The 22574-nt window shown below is 45.4% G+C and overlaps 1 protein-coding gene across 1 annotated transcript in view; it reads right to left on the bottom strand.

Moving 5' to 3' along the window:
- Window positions 1-22361, bottom strand: part of LOC122922282 (SH3 domain-binding protein 1-like) — a 134941-nt gene extending 112580 nt beyond the window's left edge. Inside the window, exon 1 of the mRNA XM_044272841.1 lies at window positions 22238-22361. Within this exon, the coding sequence (XP_044128776.1) occupies window positions 22238-22296 (59 nt within the window). The 5' untranslated portion in view covers window positions 22297-22361. The remainder of the gene's footprint in view (window positions 1-22237) is intronic.
- Window positions 22362-22574: the final 213 nt, after the last annotated feature.

Genomic DNA, 22574 nt, shown 5'->3' with positions numbered 1-22574 from the left:
GCTACTTTGAAGAACCTAGAATATGACATATTTTCAGTTGTTTCACACTTTTTTGTTATGTATATAATTCCACATGCGTTAATTCATAGTTTTGATGCCTTCAGTGTGAATCTACAATTTTCATAGTCCTGAAAATAAAGAAAACTCTTTGAATGAGAAGGTGTGTCCAAACTTTTGGTCTGTACTGTATGTACTAATAATTCAAATCTTGTTGTATTACACATTCTTGCAAGAAAAATATGTCTGCTTTTCTAGTGGTCAGGTAGTTAAATAAAGCAGCCCGTCTGGTTGGGCTCTTCAGGCTCCATGTTCAATGAGGACACATAGATGGTATCATTTATTCCAGGGAATCAGTGTCTGACATGAAGCCGACTGATTGAACTGGGCTATCGACAATGTCAGAGTCCACATCCTAAATATATGGACAGGGTCAGACAGATGGATCTTATCTGGCGGGCCTTTTGGCTGGTGGAACAAGGGGCCCAGGCCTGTAGACTGGCATTCTCTTGATTGACTGGGTGGTCTCTTGCTCTCTAGGAACCTCGCCAGCAGACTCTCTCTTTCTGAAGGCCTCTGTCACCGTTTCTTCACCAGGGTCCCAGTCTTCAGCCGCAGCAGAGGATCCCTCCCCCACCTTGGCACTGGACCTCCCTGGCACAACAGGGACTTCGGTATCTTGCCAGTCAGGACACTCACCCCAACTTTCTGGGACAACGTCCAGAGGATCGACTGGGTCTGGCACAGGGTCAGGTGCTGGAGCAGGATCAGGTACTTGTGGCCTGGGCCGACTCCTAGCGGCCTCTGCAATGGTATTCTTCAGGCTGTAGTCTCTGAAGGCATGCCTAACTTTGCCACAAACGTTAAATTTTCGCTCGTTGGGGCAACAGGATGTTGAGTGCCCTTTCTCGTAGCACTTTTTACATGTGGATGTTCCCTCAGGACATTACTCCTGCTTGTGCCCAAATAAGTAACACTTCTTGCAAAAAGTGGGCATTCCATTATAGAACAGCCTCCCTCTGTCCTTCCCGATCATGAAAGTGGAGGGCGGGTGACTGGCCTTGGATTCCGTTTGGATCCTCAATAAGCTTGACTATAAACTGGTATTTTCCGGGCCAGAATCCTTCCGAATTTTCGATTTTTCACTCCTCCCTTCTTGATGGTGACGTTTTTGCTCAAGAAGTATGTGATGGCCTAAATGAAAACAGAAGGGTTCCCCATTTGGACTGTGATCACTTAAGCGGAGCCTCTTGAAGAGCCAGGACGTCATCTTGCTGTACTTCCAGAACGCCAAGCAGGACGGTGTAGACCAGGTGTTCTCCACCAAAATCAGGAAGCTGTTGCAGATCTTCTGTTCATCCAAGAAGGAAAAAAAAATTGACTGTGATGTCAGGCTCCATTGTTCATGTCCTGTCAGGGCCCCTTGTGATGTCATCCTGTGACCAGCCGCTGACTAGCCCCTTGTGACACACGCAGTGTTCCATCTATTGTCCAGTGAGGAGGCCTGGCTGCTGATACATAGAAACTGCTGGACTTTATCACCCCCAAATCCAGTTCAGAAGCTCCACAAAAGGGAGACACAGGTTGACTTCAGGAATGGAAAGGAGCCTCATCTAGGACCACATTCATCCCCAAAGCCCCTTCTAGAGCCATATTCATCCTCAAAGCCCGTTCTAGGGGCACGTTCATCCACCAAACACCTGGGAACACTGTCCTCGTCAAAGCCGCGCCTGGCCCTCCATCTGAGCCCGCTGTTGCTGCGCCATGGCCTGTTATTGAACACGTAAAACTTTCTTTGTGTCTATTTTTATCCTCTGCCTGTAGTCTCCACTGCTGCTCCATGGTGCATTGGCCTGCACCAGCTGCTTCATAATTTCCTCCATTGCACTTGATGAACTTTTCATATCAGCTGCTGTTTTTACCCAGGACATACAAGCGCCAAACTGTCACACTGTGGCCCTTAGCAACCTGACACAGTGAAAAAAATAAATGTGTTGGCTTCCTCCTCCACCTACACCTCCAAGTCCGCCTCCTCCTCCATTCGGACCTCCACCTCCTGGCTCAAGATTATATCTTATATTGGCAGAGTAGAGAAAATATACCGGCCAAACACCCCAAAAATAGCTAAAGGTCACACACAGAATTGACTGACACATTAAAAAATAATAATAAAAAAAAAGTTGGATTCCTCCTCCGCCGCCTCTTCCACCTACACTGCCACATCCACCGCTTCCTCCACCTCCTACTCCACTTGGACCTCCGCCTCCTGGTTCAAGATTATTATTTCCTATTTTTATGTATTTCCTTATCCATATTTGTTTGCAGGGTAATTGTCCTGCTATTACGCCCTACTTCAAAGCCATTTGCAGCCTTCTAGCCCTTTCTATGACTTTTTTACAACCACTTTAGTGCCCCAAAGTTCGGGTCCCCATTGACTTCAATGGGGTTCAGTGATAAGGGTTAAGTTCGGGACCAGAAACGAACTTTGAAATGAAGTTCGGTTGAACAACTCAAAACCAAACATCCACCAGTCCGCTCATCACTAGTCATAGATATTGAGTTTTGTTAGGCTGTTAACCCTTGAAAAAATGGATTCAAATTGAAAATCAGCCAAAAAAGTGAAATTTAGAAATTTCATCTCCATTTTCCTTTAATTGTCGTGGAACACATAAGGGGTTAAAGTTTGTAAAATTAGTTTTGAATAACTCGTGGGTTATTCAACATTTGCTTATAAACTTCAAAGTCTTTTAACATCCTAAAAAAAATAATGACACATGGGGAATGTTGATTGCTAACAATTTTATGAGGTATTACTATCTGTCAAAAAGCTTTCCAAACTTTCTGTAAATTTTAAGATGGTTTTTATAAATAAAGGTCATTTATATCGACTCAAATTTACCACAAACATGAAGTACAATGTGTCACAAGAAAATGATCTCAGAATGGCTTGGATAAGTAAGGCTACTTTCACACTTGCGGCAGGACGGATCCGGCAGGCTGTTCACCCTGTCGGATCCGTCTTTCCGTGCCACCGGACCACCGCTCCGTCCCCATTGACTATAATAGGGACGGGGCGGCGCTCCGGCGCAGTACGGCAGTTCGCGGTCAGAGGCCGCCGGACTAAAAAGTCGGACATGCAGGACTTTTAGTCCGGCGGCCTTTTGCCGAGCACTGCCGTACTGCGCCGGAGCGCCGTCACGTCCCTATTATAGTCAATGGGGACGGAGCGGCGGTCCGGCGGCACGGCGAAACAGTGGAAGGATGTATCCGACAGGGTGAACAGCCTGTCGGATCCATCCTGCCGCAAGTGTGAAAGTACCCTTAAAGCGTTCAAAAGTTATTACCACATAAAGTGACATGTCAGATTTCCAAAAATCAGCCTGGTCACAAAGGTGCAAAATGGCCCGGTTATTAAGGGGTTAAATGAGTTTAACAGTTTTTTTTTTTTTGTTTTTTTTTACTGATAACTGGTTCTCTGGATAGGTCATCATTAGCTGATGGTGGGGGGTGAAACACTGAGGAACCCCGCTGATCAGATGTTTGAGAAGGCAGTAGTGCTCACAGAAGCGCTGCGACCTTCTATCTCAGGGATGCTCAACCAGCGTCCCTCCAGCGGTTGTAAAACTACAACTCCCACCATGCCCTTCTGTAGGCTGATGGCTGTAAGCTGTCCGGGAATAATGGGAGTTGTAGTTTTGCAACAGCTGGAGGGCCGCAGGTTGAGCATGCCTGTTCTAACTGCTCATCATGCACAGCGCCTTACACTGCATAGTGGACATGCTTGGTATCGCGCTCAGCCTCATCACATGGCCTAGGGCACGGGTGTCAAACACAAGGCCCGCGGGCCGAATCCGGCCCGCCAGACCTCGTCATGTGGCCCGCGTAGCCGCCGCCGGCCGCCAGCCTTCACCTTTTATTATCACTTCCTGCAGGCGGCCCCTGCAGGAAGTGATAATAAATCGCATAAAGAGCGCTGTGTATTACCGGTACTTACAACTACAAGCGCTCGCCGAGAGGAGGGAGGAGGCAGGCTGGGAGGATGGGCGCTGGCAGTGTGAGTCATAGTCACGCGCCTGCGCCGCCCACTTTATGAATGAAGCTGGCGGCGTGAGCGCATGACGTATGACTCACACTGCCAGCGCCTGTCCTCCCGGCCTGCCTCCTGCCTCCTCTCGGCGAGCGCTTGTAGTTGTAAGTACCGGTAATACACAGCGCTCCTTATGCGATTATATACATACGGTAACCATTAACTATTAGAGATACGATTATACAGTGAGCGGGGCCCGTGTAGTAGAATAGTCACTGCACGGGCCCCGCTGTCATTATAAAAGCAGATGCCGGCCCCTAGCCCGTGTATTGAGGGTCCTTCACTACAGGGACACTTATGGAGGGGATCTGTGGATGACACATAGCATAAGATGCTATATATGTGTCATCCACAGATCTCCCCCATAACTGTCATACACAGAGACCCCAATAAGAGCCACCCACAGATCCCCCATAAGTGTCACCCACAGATCCCCCATAAGTGTCACCCACAGATCCCCCATAAGTCCGATACAACCGGCCCTTTGAGGGTGATTAAACTGCTGATGCGGCCCCCGATGAATTTGAGTTTGACACCCCTGGCCTAGGGAAAGCTAAGAGAAGGCCATGGCGTTACTGCCTTCTCAGACAGCTGATTATAAGGGTCCTGGGTGTCAAACCCCCACCGATAAGATACTGCTGCCCTAACCAGACGGCAAATCCCCTTTAAATACCATGGTTCCATTGGGTCTGAACTAGGGATAAGCGAACCAGTTCATTCCACTACCAACAAACCCAATTCGTTCATGAGATTTTATTTTTATTATGGCCATAGGAATATCTTTACTGAGCTGTTAAAACATAATTTGTCTGATGAGAGCAGATTAACCGGTATCATGAGACCATCTCGCACATGCCCTGTGACTGAGACGTGGCACATGCACAAATGTAATACATTAAGAATTCGGACCCAGATTTGTTATGATTGTGATGCGCACCACCAATTACGGCTTCTGCCCATCCAGTGTTTCTGAAAACGGAGACATTTCTAAACGAATGTACTACTTCCTGCACAACAGTATTTTATACTCTTTATTTTCTCAGTTTTGCCTATATGTTTATGTTAGTTAGGGTTAGTTAACCTTTTTTAACTTCATGACAGCAATGATTTTTTTTTAGAATTTTCGTGTTTCAATCCGTGTTTTCTCAGAACCATACGTTTTTTGTTTTTTTTTTCTTTTCAAATAGCAGTATGGGGGCTTGTTAATGGTCAAGTTGCACTTTCTAATGGCATCATTTAATATTGCATACAATGTAGTGGGAAGTTGTAAAAAATTTCAAATAGGTTGAAAAAATGTGGTTGAAAAAGATGCAATTTTGTTACACCTTGGAGCGTTTTTACAGTGTTCCCTATAAGATAAAATTGTACCGACCTGTTCTTTTCATTCTCCAGGTCAGTACGATTATGGTGTCACCACATTTATATAGTTTTATAGGTTTTGTTTTTTTAGAGAGTTCCCTATGAGATAAATCTGACCTGTTCCCTTTATTCTCTGGGTCAGTACAATTACGGTAGTAATAACACTTTTATACACTTTATGGGTTTTGCTTTTACAGCATTCCCTATGAGATTAAATTGACCTGTTCCCTTCATTCTCTGGGTCAGTACGATTACAGCAACACCACATTCATATAGTTTTAATGGGTTTTGTTTTTACAGCGTTCCCTATAAGATAAATCTGACCTGTTCTCTTCATTCTCCAGGTCAGTATGATTACAGTGATACCACTTTTTTTTATATATTTTTTGGGGTTTAATTTTTATAGTGTTCCCTATGAGCTAAATCTGACCTTTTTTCCCTTGATTCTCCGGGTCAGTACAATTACAGCAATACCACATTTATATAGTTTTATGGGTTTCATTTTTATAGTGTTCCCTATGAGATAAATCTGACCTGTTCTCTTCATTCTTCAGGTGAGTACGATTACAGCGATACCAGATTGATAGATAGATATGAGAGAGTCTAAATGTGCTTACCAAAATGAGTCCAAAAGCAGCATACACAAAGGGTTAATGTATTGCTCCTCCTGTCTAGGACAGAAGATAAATCCTTAGAAAATCAGACAAATAATAAAGGAGGTCACACCCACTAGGCGCAGGGCTGTGGAGTCTGAGGCAATTTTGGGTACCCGGAGTCGGATTCGGCAAAAATGAACCGATTCCGAATCCTACTAAATTTAAATTGGAATAAAAAATAAATAAATAAAGTTTAAATGTCCCAATTCACAAAAAGTTATAATTAATTACTTCTCTACTGTAAGAATAAAGGGCAATGCATGCAGTGCGTCACGTTACTGCAAAACGAACACGTTAAGTGACCGTGAAGGAGCATGCTTTTCATAAGCGTCACTATACGGCACGCAACACACAGTTAAGGAGCGGCAATACTTATACTTTCCATTGTGTTGTGTTCCGCTGTTACAGGGAACGCAACGCGCATGGTTATCCTCGCCTCTCACTGATAACTGATTAAGTAAATGTGTGTTTTGCAGGACTAGAGACACTTGTATAAGTGAAGGGAATGGAGGGTCAATAGTTCAAGACTAAAGCTGTAAACCATTTGAAAAACTGCTGTCATTCAGCTAAGGCTATAAAAACTTGTAAACTCAGATTCTTAGCTTAAACTTTAAACACGACTATGGGATTCTACTGGGGAAATCATGTTTTAAAATAAATGCCCCTTCCCCTGCCCCTTCCTGGATCCTCCTACTGCCCGATCTACAGCAGAAGATCAGCACACAAAGGAGAAGGCAGCAGCTTCTGCCCAACTACCTCTCTGCTAGAAGAGCTTAGAAGAACTTGGTGGAACAGCTGTATGTTGCCTTTATTTCCTTCAAGGAATGTATAAAACACATTTGCATATTAAATACAGAGGAGTCTGAGTTTATCTACCGACTCCACAGCCCTGACTAGGCGGACGTGATTATTCCAAACAATGCTTTTTTCAGGGAGGGATATATGTGCTGCCTTTGGACTCCAGAAAAGATAAATTTCGGTAAGCAAATTTTATTCCTTATCGTCCTTCAGGCAGCGCACACAAAGAGATCTGAAAAGCCGTATTAAACAAGGGGGGGGGGGGGGAATGGAAATCGCAGCCTTAATGAGTCTGTCAAAGGCTGAATCGCAATCAGCAGATACATCCAGATTATTTGGTTTTGTAAAGGTGCATGGAGAAGACCATGTAGCAGCCCTGCAGATTTCATCCCATGCCTTTTTTTTTTCTTGCCCAAGCGACTAAGTGGACGGAGTTCAGTGTGCTGTAACCCCACCTGGTAATGGGAGTACTTGAAAATGAGAAGCAGACCTAATAGTATTCTTGATCCAAGCAGTGTAGGCTTGCTGACTTTTATACCTCTCTATAAACAGCTGGTCAGTCGACCTGAAGGATCCCGGTCCTCCAATGACCAGTAGATGAAGCTTGTCTTGTTCAGCCGATTGCGGATTCTGATAAGATGAATTTCTTAACTTACAATAAAGTATAACTGTCACTTTTTTATTTTTTTTGGAGTATTGGATTGTGGTGATTAATATCTCCTTGGTGGCCCTATTTCAACTTTTCACTGTATTCAATTACCCCTTAATTCCACAGTTTTGTTCCCTCTACTGCCTATTTTTATCTGTGCTTAAAATCAGGTTGCTATGCATGGTCCGTCCTCTGTGTTGAAGGACGGAGCACGCTGCATCGTGCAGGGTCAGATTACAGACAGCCAGGGACTGTAAGTAAATGATTAAAGCCAGGTCCTCCCCAGCAGCTGATACCAGTGCCTGGGCTGTGTGCACTTCTCCCTGTCCCTGCACTTAGCAGACGCTCCCTCACTCAGCAGAGCTGGACAATGCAGAGTCGAAGCAGCGCAGAGCAAGAAGGGGAGATCTGCCATCTGCCCAGTGTATAAATGAAAGCAACATGTGGTAAGAGGACCCCTTTGTGCTGCAGGAGATTAACCCTTTAGGGGGGAGGGCTCTGGTTACTGACACTTTTGGGGGGCTATTGTTACTGGCTAGTGAGGGCAGGCGGGATTAGCCTCAGGGTGAGGGCAGTGGCGGCCATCTTAACTGAATAGAGAAATTGCAGTTTTATGCAGACTGGTTGCTAAGGGCTGAATCTTATTGAATATGGGGTCAGTCTAATAGTAACTCATTCTGGAATTTCATGTTATTAGTAACTACATATATGAAAATTGAAATTAGGGTCTAAGTGTGACAGTTATCCTTTAAGATGAGACCTTTGGTAGGATATAGGGCATCAACCTTAAAATCAAGTCTTCAGATATGCCCCTTTACATGATAGAGCTTGCAAAGTCTGACACCTTCTTGGATGATGCAAGTGCCACCAATGATACAAACCTTAGTGGTGCTTCTGTAAGAGGCTAAAATGGAGATTCGACCAGGGTCTTGAAGAAAAGAGCCTGATCCCAGGATCGAATAGGAGACTTAACCGATTCATTTGAATTGAATAAAGAATGTAAGAATGCCTGAATGCACGAAGGCTCCATCTATGTGAGCAGTGGCGGCTGTCCAATGCACTCTTACAGTGTCAGGTTTTAACCCAAACTGGAAACATGCGAGACCTCAGAAAGATCCAGATTCTGCTAAGTTTCCACCACCACATCTTACAGGCCTTTCCTCAGTCCTGAAACATCAGATTGCAGGCTGTAATCTGAAACATCTCCAGCTTGGATGCTGTAGGCCTGCTTGAACCAGAAGATGCGGCAGACTGTTTGTCCAATAATTTCCTCTAGAAAGTTGTAGCCAGGAGGGAATTGTGCCTTCCTGGCCAGATGAGCACTATGGCTGAGACTCTCGTCTCATTTCCCTGAGCACCCAGGATAGGAGGGGAAATGGAGGAAAATTTGGTGGTAGACCATCTGCACACAATCTGTTAAAAATAGAGTAGTTGAGACTTCAACTGTGACCTGTGACCAACAGATCAGGCTCAACATTCAGAGAACCTTGAATTTGGATGGCTGTCTATGGTTTGACATTCCACTGCCCAAGTCATAATTTGACTGTATTGACTGTTCAGTGGGGCAGAGTGAGTCTTATGCCAATTGTTGATGTAGCACATGGTGGAGATATTGTCTGTTTGTTCCACCACTGACTGATTCTTGAGCCTGCCCTAATTGAAGAACTAGATATATTGCTCCCAGGTCTCTAATATTGGATCACACATACATCTCTTGAGAAGACCACCTCCCCTTGAACTCAAAGAATGTGTACTTCCTAAAAAGAGTTATTGGAATGGCCAGAATAATCTACCCTGTTCACTATTTCTCAGACAAAGCCATCAAGAAAGGTCTTCCCGAGTTTCTGGCTTGATCACCACAGGAGGAACCAGACTTAATAAACATTGGTTTCTTCCTGAAACTGTGCTGGTTTGCAACATGCACTAATGCCCATGTTATGGCTTCTATCAAAGAGGTCAGATTCCCTAGGATTCTCCTAGCAGTCCTGACAGGGGCATAGCTATATAGGAAGCGTCTGCTTTGGGGCCCAAACTCAGAAGGGGCCCATCCAGGAGGAGGACTAATAGATTTCATTGTCAGGGCCACCTCAAGGGTAAAATACAGTGACATGACATAGTATATATGAGTAGGAAAGTATATATGTTCAGACAAAGTAGCTGCTGGGCATGGTCTAAGAGAGCGAATGTTGATGACCGAACGGAAATTCACATCATGAAATTCTTCCGAGAAGGTATTTTTTTAGAGACGTCAGATCTAGCCTCCTTCTTTCTCGGGCAAACTTGATCCATCTTATGTGGAACTCTCCACGGCTTAGGAGATATTGGGTGGAGGTAGTGGAACTTATAAATAGGATCTTTCAGTCTCGTCTAGAGGTTACCCCCCTGACCTGTCTCCTTGGTTATGTGAAGGTCGCGAGAGGCGTGTTGAAAAAAAAAAAGGAGGCTATTATGCGAATATTATATCAGGCAAGGAAATGCATTGCATTCCATTGGATTGATAAATCAGCACCAGCAGTTCAGGAGGTAGTGAATATGGTACACACGTTGGTACAGTTGGAAAAGTATGTTTACTTAAAGAGAAACTCTATAAAAAAAATTGAGGCGATCTGGTTTTCATGGGTCTCCCATTATAATCTCTCTTAGAGTGTGTTCGTAAATATGGAGCATTGTGGTATGAGTGGGTCATGTCTTTCCTTAAGTATGCTAGAGTGTTTGTAGGTGGCTGAATGGCTGTGTGCGCCGTGACGACATGTGAATATATGATGAGCTACAGAAGTCCTTCAACGAAGGGATGTCATGCGCCAGGAAGAGGACATTGCTACTTTCATTGGATTTACCAGTTCCGGACATGGACTGCACCTTCTACCTTCTAGTGGTTGTGTTTTTTGGCGGTTGGATGGGTAGGGGAGGGATAGGGTGGGATGGTCGGGGATATTGTTGTACCTGTATTAAAAACTTTTGAAAACTTAATAAAAAATATCTGATTCAAAAAAGATCTAGCCTCCATCTTAGGATTGGCTTTGGCACTGCATACACTCTTGAAAAGACCCCTGAAATTTCTTGGGAAAGAGGTCAAGATTTTTCTGTAAAGTCCTGAAACCACCACTATATGAGGCTTTGTGAAGGGTTGACTTTTATTTGCCTTGGGAGCAATTTCTTTAAAGGGGTTGTCCGGGTTCAGAGCTGAACCCGGACATATCCCCATTTTCACCCGGGCAGCCCCCAACTTGAGCATTGGAGCAGTTCATACACCGATGCTCTCCTTTGCCCTGCGCTAAATAGCATTTAGACATTTTCTGGAGTTCCGGTGATGAACCGGGCTCTCCACAGGGCTGCCAGACGGAGGCTTCCGCCCAGCATCGAGCCTGGTGATGTGACCGGCACTGATGGGCTGGCTTTAGCGCTGGCCTAGCCTGTAAAACTGCTAGGGCAGCACTAAAGCCAGCCCATCAGAGCTGGTGACGTCACCGAACACACTGCTGGGCGGAAGCCTCCGCCCGGCAATGTGTTATTATAAATAAAAGAGCCCTTGCTCTGCACGATACAGCGCAGGGCAAAGGAGAGCATTTCTCCAATGCTGACATCAGGGGGGCTGCCTGGGTGAAATGATGGGTATGTTCAGGTTCAGCTCTGAACCCTGACAACCCCTTTAACATGAGGGAGTAACCCGAGTACAAGATTTTATCCAGGTGTCTGACGTGATATTTGCACAATTTGAGAAAAGGTTCTGTAATCTCGCTCCCACCGGAAGCCTGGGGTCCTAAATTTGATGTTTTCCTGTTCCAAATGCCTACTTTCTAGAGCTTGGAAAGCCTGAACACTTAGAACTTGCTCTTCTCCATCTATCCCCTCTGAGCCTCTCTTAGGTGATCTTTGCAATGAAAATGACAAAAATGAATCTAGACCTAGAGGTCTATTGTGGAAAGGAGACCCCTCTATAACAACAATTGATTCTAATTGGCCACTGGGATATTAGATTAGGTGGGTCTCCCCACTGAGCTGAGACTGCAGGATCTGTAACACGCTGCTATAATCTAGCTCCACATAATGTTCTCAGTCTGGCTAGGACCACACTCCTGCCATACATCCCTTTTTATATAGGATCATCAGGCAATACCCTAGTGTTTGTTTCTTACCCTCCCTTTTGGACTTATCTTCTCTAGGTTCTACCATCTCAAGGTGAGCTAGCACAGCTTGAATAATAAAGGTAAATGAAGGTACGCCATCATGAATCAGATGAGATGAGGCAGGAGATATACTAAAAGGAGTTGTAGATAAGCGAGGTCTAACAGATACAGTATATGAGCAGAAAGGACTGCTGAGAAGTAAACCATTCCACAACATCTGCACTGGAGACCTTCAGCTGGGAGGCAATGGTGCAGACATCTCCTACGTTGTCTTCAGAAACAGGCTGTCCACAGTTGCTGCAGACATCTTCTGCATTGTCTTCAGGAACAGGCTGTCCACAGTTGCTGCAGACATCTTCTGCATTGTCTTCAGGAACAGGCTGTCCACAGTTGGTGCAGACATCTTCTGCATTGTCTTGAGGAACAGGCTGTCCACAATTGGTGCAGACATCTCCTACATTGTCTTCAGGAACAGGCTGTCCACAGTTGCTGCAGACATCTTCTGCATTGTCTTCAGGAACAGGCTGTCCACAGTTGGTGCAGACATCTCCTGCATTGTCTTCAGTAACAGGCTGTCCACTGTTGATGCAGACGTCTCCTACATTGTCTTCAGGAACAGGCTGTCCACAGTTGGTGCAGATGTCTCCTACATTGTCTTCAGGAACAGGCTGTCCACAGTTGGTGCAGACGTCTCCTACATTGTCTTCAGGAACAGGCTGTCCACAGTTGGTGCAGACGTCTCCTACATTGTCTTCAGGAACAGGCTGTCCACAGTTGGTGCAGACATCTCCTGCATTGTCTTCAGTAACAGGCTGTCCACTGTTGATGCAGACGTCTCCTACATTGTCTTCAGGAACAGGCTGTCCACAGTTGATGCAGACGTCTCCTACATTGTCCACAGTTGGTGCACATACTACCATCAGCTTTATGGGATTCTCTGCAGAGTTCCGTATTTGTAAGATATTACTTCGCTCACACATACATACAAGCTACATATGAGCCGTTCCAGGACACAGGATCCTTAAAGCTGCTGTGATTCCGCTGCTGCAGAGCTCCAGATGTAGCTGAGATAATACCGACCCAGGTACCTGTGATAGCACATGGCACAGAATTATCTCATGGAATTTTGTGACAAAGACCATTGAAAGAGTGAGTTAACCTCTTGCAACATTTTCTACTTAACATGTTACCCATCGAGTTTAGTTCAGTTGCACTTGTATACTTCATTGAGATCTAATCCAAAATGGCTCCTGAGGTGGAGACCCTGCTTGCAGCCCTGAAGGTACTAACTGCTTGTAACAACCAAACCAGCACTTCCACAGGGACACGCCCTGTAACACACATTGATAGTTTGCAGGGAACACTTGCTGCATATGAGAAACTTACCAGGAACATTCCAGGATAAATCTCAGCTCAATCATCCCATGGAACACGCAATGCAGAAAATTAACTCTGGAAACCACTTCCAGCTCAGTCATGTCATGCACTTAATTTTGGAGCACACCTCCAGCTCTATAACATGCATATGACTCTGGAAAACACTTCCAGCACCTGATATGATACATGATACTCTGGAAACACTTCCAGCTCCTCAGATCATACATGATACTCTTGAAAACACTTCCAGCACCTCATATAATACATGATACTCTGGAAACCACTTCCAGCACCTCATGACACATGATACTCTGGAAAAACTTCCAGCTCCTCAGATCATACATGATACTCTTGAAAACACTTCCAGCACCTCATATAATACATGATACTCTGGAAACCACTTCCAGCACCTCATGACACATGATACTCTGGAAAAACTTCCAGCTCCTCAGATCATACATGATACTCTGGAAAACACTTCCAGCACCTCATATAATACATGATACTCTGGAAACCACTTCCAGCACCTCATATAATACATGATACTCTGGAAACACTTCCAGCTATATATTATCAGGCTTAGCAACCATACTGGCCTTCACAGCAGCTGCAGCCTCCGTATGTGTGAGCTTCATTGTCCTAGAAAAAACACGTCTGCCTAGTGGGTGTGCCCTCCTTTTATAGGGGCGTTAGTCTGATTTAGGGTACTTTCACACTCGCGTTTGGTGCGGATCCATCATGGATCTGCACAAACTGATCCGTTCAAATAATACAAATGTCTGCATTCGTTCAGAATGGATCAGTTTGTATTATCTTTAACATAGCCACGACTGATCTATCTTGAGCACCATTGAAAGTGAATGGAGGACGGATCCGTTTTCTGTTGTGTCATAGAAAACGGATCTGTCCCCATTGACTTACATTGGGTGTCAGAATGGATCAGTTTGGCTCAGTTTCGTCAGATGGACACAAAAACGCTTCAAGCAGCCTCCAGAGCGGAATGGAGACTGATCGGAGACAAACTGATGCATTCTGAGTGGATCCTTTTCCATTCAGAATGCATTAGGGCAAAACTGTTTTGGGTTAGGGTTAGAGTTGTGAGAGCCTATGACGGGTTAGGGTTAGAGTTGTGAGAGCCTATGACGGGTTAGGGTTGTGAGAGCCTATGACGGGTTAGGGATGTGAGAGCCTATGACGGGTTAGGGTTAGGGATGTGAGAGCCCATGACTGATCTCACAAACAGAAAGCCAAAACGCCAGTGTGAAAGTAGCCGTAGTCATGATTTGTCTTCTGTCCTAGAAGGGAGGAGCAAGACATTAACCCTTTGTGTGTGCTGCCTGAAGGATGATAAGGAAAAATAGATAGATAGATAGATAGATAGATAGATAGATACAGGTGAAACTCAAAAAATTAGAATATCGTGCATAGTTCATTTATTTCAGTAATGCCAATTAAAAGGTGAAACTAACATATGAGACTCATTACAGGCAAAGTGAGATATTTCAAGCCTTTATTTATGATAATTTGGATGATTACGGCTTACAGCTTATAAAACCCTAAAGTCACAATCTCAGGTCCCCTTTGCTCAGGGGGTATGGACTAATTATCTGACTAGAGGGTGACACTTTGAGCCTAGAATATTGAACTTTTTCATAAAATTCTACAAACCGGATTCCAAAAAAGTTGGGACACTATACAAATCGTGAATAAATACTGAATGCAATGATGTGGAGGTGCCAACTTCTAATATTGTATTCAGAATAGAACATAAATCACGGAACAAAAGCTTAAACTGAGAAAATGTACCATTTTAAGGGAAAAATATGTTGAATCAGAATTTCATGGTGTCAACAAATCCCCAAAAAGTTGGGACAAGGCCATTTTCACCACTGTGTGGCATCTCCCCTTCTTCTTACAACACTCAACAGACGTCTGGGGACCGAGGAGACCAGTTTCTCAAGTTTAGAAATAGGAATGCTCTCCCATTCTTGTCTAATACAGGCCTCTAACTGTTCCATCGTCTTGGGCCTTCTTTGTTGCACCTTCCTCTTTATGAGGCGCCAAATGTTCTCTATAGGTGAAAGATCTGGACTGCAGACCGGCCATTTCAGTCCCCGGATCCTTCTCCTACGCAGCCATGATGTTGTGATTGATGCAGAATGTGGTCTGGCATTATCTTGGTGAAAAATGCAGGGTCTTCCCTGAAAGAGATGACGTCTGGATGGGAGCAGATGTTGTTCTAGAACCTGAATATATTTTTCTGCATTGATGGAGCCTTTCCAGACATGCAAGCTGCCCATGCCACACGCACTCATGCCACCCCATACCATCAGAGATGCAGGCTTCTGAACTGAGCGTTGATAACAACTTGGGTTGTCCTTGTCCTCTTTGGTCCGGATGACATGGCGTCCCAGATTTCCAAAAAGAACTTCGAACCGTGACTCGTCTGACCACAGAACAGTCTTCCATTTTGCCACACTCCATTGTAAATGATCCCTGGCCCAGTGAAAACGCCTGAGCTTGTGGATCTTGCTTAGAAATGGCTTCTTCTTTGCACTGTAGAGTTTCAGCTGGCAATGGCGGATGGCACGGTGGATTGTGGTCACTGACAATGGTTTCTGGAAGTATTCCTGAGCCCATTCTGGGATTTCCTTTACAGTAGCATTCCTGTTGTGGTGCAGCGTCGTTTAAGGGCCCGGAGATCACGGGCATCCAGTATGGTTTTACCGCCTTGACCCTTACGCACAGAGATTGTTCCAGATTCTCTGAATCTTCGGATGATGTTCTGCACAGTTGATGATGATAGATGCAAAGTCTTTGCAATGTTTCGCTGGGTAACACCTTTCTGATATTGCTCCACTATCTTTCTGCACAACATTGTGGGAATTGGTGATCCTCTACCCATCTTGGCTTCTGAGAGACACGGCCGCTCTGAGAAGCTCTTTTTATACCCAATCATGTTGCCAATTGACCTAATTAGTGGTAATTGGTCTTCCAGCTCTTTGTTATGCTCAAATTTACTTTTTCCAGCCTCTTATTGCTACTTGTCCCAACTTTTTTGGGATTTGTTGACACCGTGAAAATTTTAATCAACGTATTTTTCCTTTAAAATGATACATTTACTCGGATTAAAGGTTTGATCCGTCATCTACGTTCTATTACACATAACATAGTGACATTTGCCATCTCCACATCATCGCATTCAGTTTTTATTCACAATTTGTTTAGTGTCCCAACTTTTTTGGAATCCGGTTTGTAATTTTAAGCTGCATTAATGCAATTTCTTTTAATTTGCATTACTGAAACAAATGGACTTTTGCACGATATTCTAATTTTTCGAGTTTCACCTGTGGATAGATCGATATGAGAGAGAAAACACAAGAAAAATCTTTTATCTATGGAGCTGCGTGAGGACTCTTTTTTGTGGTGCGTTCTGTAGTTTGTATTGATACCATTTTGGGGTGTGTATTAATTTTTGAACGGTTCTTGAGGTGAGGCGATCAGACTTTTTTTCTGTTACAGAGTTCACCGTACACGATACATTTATATTTGAACAGTTCAGACAATAGGTACAGCAAGGCCGATTTATCTTTATTTATTTTTTTGTTTATTTTTATTATGGGAACAGCAGGATGATTCCATGTTTTTAGATTTTTAAAGGTTAGGGTTTTAGTTTTTTTCAGATTGCTATTACCTTACACTGCAATGAGTGGGGATGATGTTGTTTTGGATCCCTGCCACCTGCAGGCTAAAACTGTAATAGCATGGGTATTGTAGACAAAGAACGGCTCCCCAGATTGCTGCATGGGCGGAGACATTTAGGCTCTTGGAGCACAGTGCTCTCAGGGAAAGCCGCCTAAATGTCTGCGCCTAACCACTCTTTAAAGACCCATGTCGTGAAGGGGTTAAAGGGGGCATTCTGGTTCCCCCTTTAAAGAGGTTGTCCGGGTTCAGAGTTGAACCCGGACATACCCCCATTTTCGCAAAGGCAGCAGTTCATGCTCCGATGCTCTCCTTTGCCCTGCTCTGAATCGTGCAGGGAAAAGATATTTTCAGGAGTTCCGGTGACGAACCGGGCTCTCCATAGGGCTGCCAGGTGGAGTCTACCGCCCAGCAGTGAGCCCGGTCATGTTACCGCCACTAATGGGCGGTATTTAGCGCTGCTGTAGCCTGTAAGACAGCTAGGGCAACGCTAAACCCAGACCATCAGAGCCGGTGACGTACACACTGCTGGGCGGAAGCCTCCCCTGGCAGTGTTATTGTAAATAAAAATGCCCTTGCCCAGCGCGATCCTGCACAGGGCAAGGGAGAGCATCGGAGCATGAAATGTGCGAAAATAGGTGTATGTCCCCTTTAAGCAGTGTACCATTGTATGTTAAATGTCAGTGAATAACTCTGCTCTTGCTTCTCCATACCTCACACCCTACATGGGGAAAGTTATCATTAGCCCTGATCTCTGGGTCTGTCGTACGCTAGGTTCCAGCAGCCTGTGCTGGCTGTCCGCGGCATGTGGAGGGGCCCTGTCTGTGCCCGATACAGTGCACTCCAGCAGGCTGCTCCTGTGAACATGACTGTAGTAACCGCTGGCCTTCTCCAATTAATACATATTGGGAAGCATATACCTAAAGCCATTACTTATCCACATGGGCTCTACCAGTGTTTAGGAAGGGGGTAGTATCAGACTGAGCAGTGGCACACCCCCACCTGGTAACACCCATCTTCATAACTTCTAGCAGGAATAATAAAGGAATGGCACAACACAGACTGTTAAGAAAAGAAGCTCCATAACTTCAACTATGTGGGGAATGTGAGGAGAGGTTAGGGGCGGCAGTGGGGATGCACAGACTGGTTTTCGGGTGCACAGACTGGTTTTCGGGTGCACGGGCTGTTTTTTCTTGCGTGCACGGGCTGGGTTTTTTAGCGTGCACGGGCTGGGTTTTTTAGCGTGCACGGGCTGGGTTTTTTAGCGTGCACGGGCTGGGTTTTTTAGCGTGCACGGGCTGGGTTTTTTAGGGAGCACGGGCTGGGTTTTCGGGAGCACGGGCTGGGTTTTCGGGTGCACTTATTCTCATACATAAGGTTTTGTGAGAGTGCAGGACGCTGATTAACCCCTTCCAGTGAGTGGCAGTCCTGACAAGGGTCTGTTCAGGCCTGATTCCCGCTGATCCCACCTGCTGCTCCAGAGTCAGGGAGTGGATTTGGGGCAGGGGCGTAACTACTAGTGTTGATCGAGCATGGAATTCAATGGGAGAACTCGAGCATTAAACCAGGCACCCCCTGCTCTGAAGAGGGGAGGGTGCCTGGTTCATAGTAAAAGGTCAGAAATGGATGGAAACACCACCGAAATGTTTCGGGAACAGAATGGGGAGGATGTCTGGATGCATCTTGGACTCCCAGGTCGCTGCTGGGAAGAATGTTGTCCGAGTAGTATGCCACTTTTACAAATTGACAATAATACGCACAAAACCGAAGAAAAAACTCGATTTTAGAGGAAAAATCATTATGAAACATTCTTTCCTGTATATTTACTTGTATATAAAGTGCAAGTGCTGCCAAAAATTACAAGGAAGAGGCCTCCGATACACCCTGTATATCACATAATGGAGGGCCTCATTCACACTGTGGTACAATCCCTAACCCTAACCCTACACTCATAAAGCCTATGCACTAAGGGAAAAGGCTGCCAAAAATTAAAAGGAACCGGCACTCCAATACACCCTAATTAGGTGAGGGCCTGCTGGTGAGCTGACCTAGTAAAAGATTGTAGGTGAAGGCCTGCTGGCGACCTGACCCTCTAAAAAATTATATGCGAGGGCCTGCTGTTGGCATCTGTATCTCAACATCATCCACCTCATTAAACTATGGATGCTCAAGAGGTTGGGAATCAGGGCACAAGATCTCATGTCCCTCTTGAAGAATGCTTGGCGAGAGGGACAAATCAAGTAGTGGTGATGAAAAGAGTCCTCGGAATATCTGAGTGTGGGATCACTTGTTTGCCCAGACTTTCCATGGTGGGAGGAAGGTGGATCGGGGTGAGGATTGTGTTGACCAGACTCCTGGCTACTGAGACTGGACTTGGTGGAAGACAGGGTGGTGCTTAACCGACTGGAAACATTATCTGCTGCAATCCAACCGACCACCTGGTCGCACTGGTCTGACTTCAAGAGCGTTGTCCTACACCGCCCTGCAAACTGGGACATGAAGCTAGCTACCATGCATGATTGTTTTTCTTGTGCTCTGGCAGCAGGCAGTTTCACCGCACCCAGGGCCACGGCCTCTGCGTGCACCATCAGCCTCACGGCCACACTAACCCGTCTCTTACTGCTCGCCTTCTACATTTTAAATATGATATATTCTTGAAAGTCTGTCCCACGTACAGTAGCGTAGGATTAGGAAGTGTATGTGCAAGGTATTTGTGATGAGGAAACGTTATACAGGAAATATCCTGCAGGTAATGTCACTGTTTGCAATGTCTATAGAAAAAGTGCACTGGATGTCACTGATATTTTAGAGATACGAACATTTTACATAGGAGATGTGGCGCAAATAATTTTGTCCTAACTGTCCACAGCGGCCTATTACACGATATTTAGTGCAGGATGCGCAAAAAATATACAGTTGCAAGAAAAAGTATGTGAACCCTTTGGAATGATCTGGATTTCTGCACAAATTGGTCATAAAATGTGATCTGATCTTCATCTAAGTCACAACAATAGACAATCACAGTCGGCTTAACCTAATAACACACAAATAATTAAATGTTACCATGTTTTTATTGAACACACCATGTAACCATTCACAGTGTAGGTGGAAAAAGTATGTGAACCCTTGGATGTAATAACTGGTTGAACCTCCTTTGGCAGCAATAACTTCAACCAAAGTTTCCTGTAGTTGCAGATCAGACGGGCACAACGGTCAGGAGTAATTCTTGGCCATTCCTCTTTACAGAACGGTCTCAGTTCAGCAATATTCTTGGGATGTCTGGTGTGAATCGCTTTCTTGAGGTCCTGCCACAGCATCTCCATCGGGTTGAGGTCAGGACTCTGACTGGGCCGCTCCAGAAGGCGGATTTTCTTCTGTTTAAGCCATTCTGTTGTTGATTTACTTCTATGCTTTGGGTCGTTGTCCTGTTGCAACACCCATCTTCTGTTGAGCTTCAGCTGGTGCCTTAAGTTCTTTTGCAAAATGTCTTGATAAACTTGGGAATTCATTTTTCCTTCGATGATAGCAATTCATCCAGGCCCTGACGCAGCAGAGCAGCCCCAAACCATGATGCCCCACCACCATACCTCACAGTTGGGATGGGGTTTTGATGTTGGTGTGCTGTGCCTCTTTTTCTCCACACATAGTGTTGTGTGTTTCTTCCAAACAACTCAACTTTGGTTTCATCTGTCCACAGAATATTTTGCCAGTTCTGCTGTGGAACATCCAGGTGCTCTTGTGCAAACTGTAAACGTGGAGCAATGTTTTTTTGGACAGCAGTGGCTTCCTCTGTGGTGTCCTCCCATGAAATCCATTCTTGTTTAGTGTTTTACGTATCGTAGATTCGCTAACAGGGATGATAGCATATGCCAGAGACTTCTGTAAGTCTTTAGCTGACACTCTAGGATTCTTCTTCACCTCATTGAGCAGTCTGCGCTGTGCTCTTGCAGTCATCTTTACAGGACGGCCGCTCCTAGGGAGAGTAGCAGCAGCGCTGAACTTTCTCCATTTATAGACAATTTGTCTTACCATGGACTGATATACAGCAAGGCTTTTGGAGATACTTTTATAACCCTTTCCAGCTTTATGCAAGTCAACAATTCTTAATCGTAGGTCTTCTGAGAGCTCTTTTGTGCGAGGCATCATTCACATCAGGCAATGCTTCTTGTGAAAAGCAAACCCAGAACTGGTGTGTGTTTTTTATAGGGCAGGGCAGCTGTAACCAACACCTCCAATCTCATCTCATTGATTGGACTCCAGTTGGCTGACACCTCAATCCAATTAGCTCTTGGAGATGTCATTAGTCTAGGGGTTCACATACTTTTTCCACCTGCACTGTGAATGTTTACATGGTGTGTTCAATAAAAACATGGTAACATTTAACTCTTTGTGTGTTATTAGGTTAAGCAGACTGTGATTGTCTATTGTTGTGACTTAGATGAAGATCACATCACATTTTATGAACAATTTGTGCAGAAATCCATATCATTCCAAAGGGTTCACATACTTTTTCTTGTAACTGTATATTGCTGTTGTCACACACATTAGTCCTTACAAAGATTTTTAGGTCTCTGAAACATTTTTGTACCAAAAAAATATTCAACTACACTCCCTACGCTCAGCTCTCCCTAAAATACTGAGCCAAACATGCGTCATTGGGTGCTATATAGCACCCGATTATGCGATCTGGCCAATCACTGTAATGCCAGTAACCAACATGGCTACTGGCATTACAGTGAGGGCAGTACTTACCTGCACGTTTATTGGGTGCTTAGCGGCCACGAAACGTGCAGGGAGGAGACTCGAGCATTGCGCTCGAGGACATGTGGTACTCGGCCGAGCATGCTCGCTCAACACTACTAACTACCATAGAGGCAGACCATGCGACTGCTGTGGGGCCCAGGGCAGGAAGGGCCCCGTCCTAGTTGAGATTACTTCCTCTTCTACTGGAGGTGAAAACTTGGTCAGGACTCTACCCTCTAAAGGGACAACCTTTAGCAAATGAGGCAGAGGAAAAATGTCCCAAGGGTCAATGAAAAGGATTTAGGCAGAAACCCTTCTCCCCTGGGGGTAGGGGTTTGATCCTTGCTATGGGGCCCTGACTTCTCTATGTACGCCACTGATTTGGGGTCATATTTCATTGCTGCCCCCAGATGTATCCCTGACGGTCCCCAAATCCTCTCCATCACTGGGACACAAGGTTCCCCACAACTGTGTCAACTTCTCAACTAGCCATGCAGATCTGGGGCTCACAGGGTGAGGACTGCCATGTTCTGGGGGCGCCCTGTAGGCTGATGGGGGGCTGGAGACCCTTGGGTCACGATCTCCGTATCATACACGGGCAGACAGACAGGCACATTAGTCTGGGGGTCCTTTGCTTCCTGTCCCAGAGCCCTCCGCACCTGCGGTCTCTCCGGGGTCCTGCATGAGGAGCTCAGGATGAAGCGGCACAATACCAGGGGCCCCGGACGGACGACGGGCTTACCTGTTGGGGCCGTGGGGGGCCAGTTGCTGCCGCATCCGGTTGAGCTGCCTCTGGATCATGGTGCGGGTGTCCTCGGTGTCGGGCGCTGGGTGAGGCCGTCGTCTCCTCCTCCGGAAGGGCTGCGCTGTCTCTTCTCTGAAGTTCAGTCTCGAAGTTTAGAGTTCATTTCTCAGGGCGTCTCTCAGCGCTGGAAGCAGCCGCAGGTGACACGCAGTGTGTGAACTACAGTGTGCGGCACCGCAGCCGGCACCGCCGCCACTCACTATACATACAGCTGCCCTCACTATATACAGCTGCCCCTCACTATATATATATACAGCTGCCCCTCACTCTATAT

Source organism: Bufo gargarizans, unplaced genomic scaffold (genome assembly GCF_014858855.1).
Source record: "Bufo gargarizans isolate SCDJY-AF-19 unplaced genomic scaffold, ASM1485885v1 fragScaff_scaffold_10_pilon, whole genome shotgun sequence".
NCBI classification, from domain to species: Eukaryota; Metazoa; Chordata; class Amphibia; order Anura; family Bufonidae; genus Bufo; species Bufo gargarizans.
Note: the sequence above shows the minus strand (reverse complement) of the source record. Positions and strands in the feature narration are given on the sequence as shown.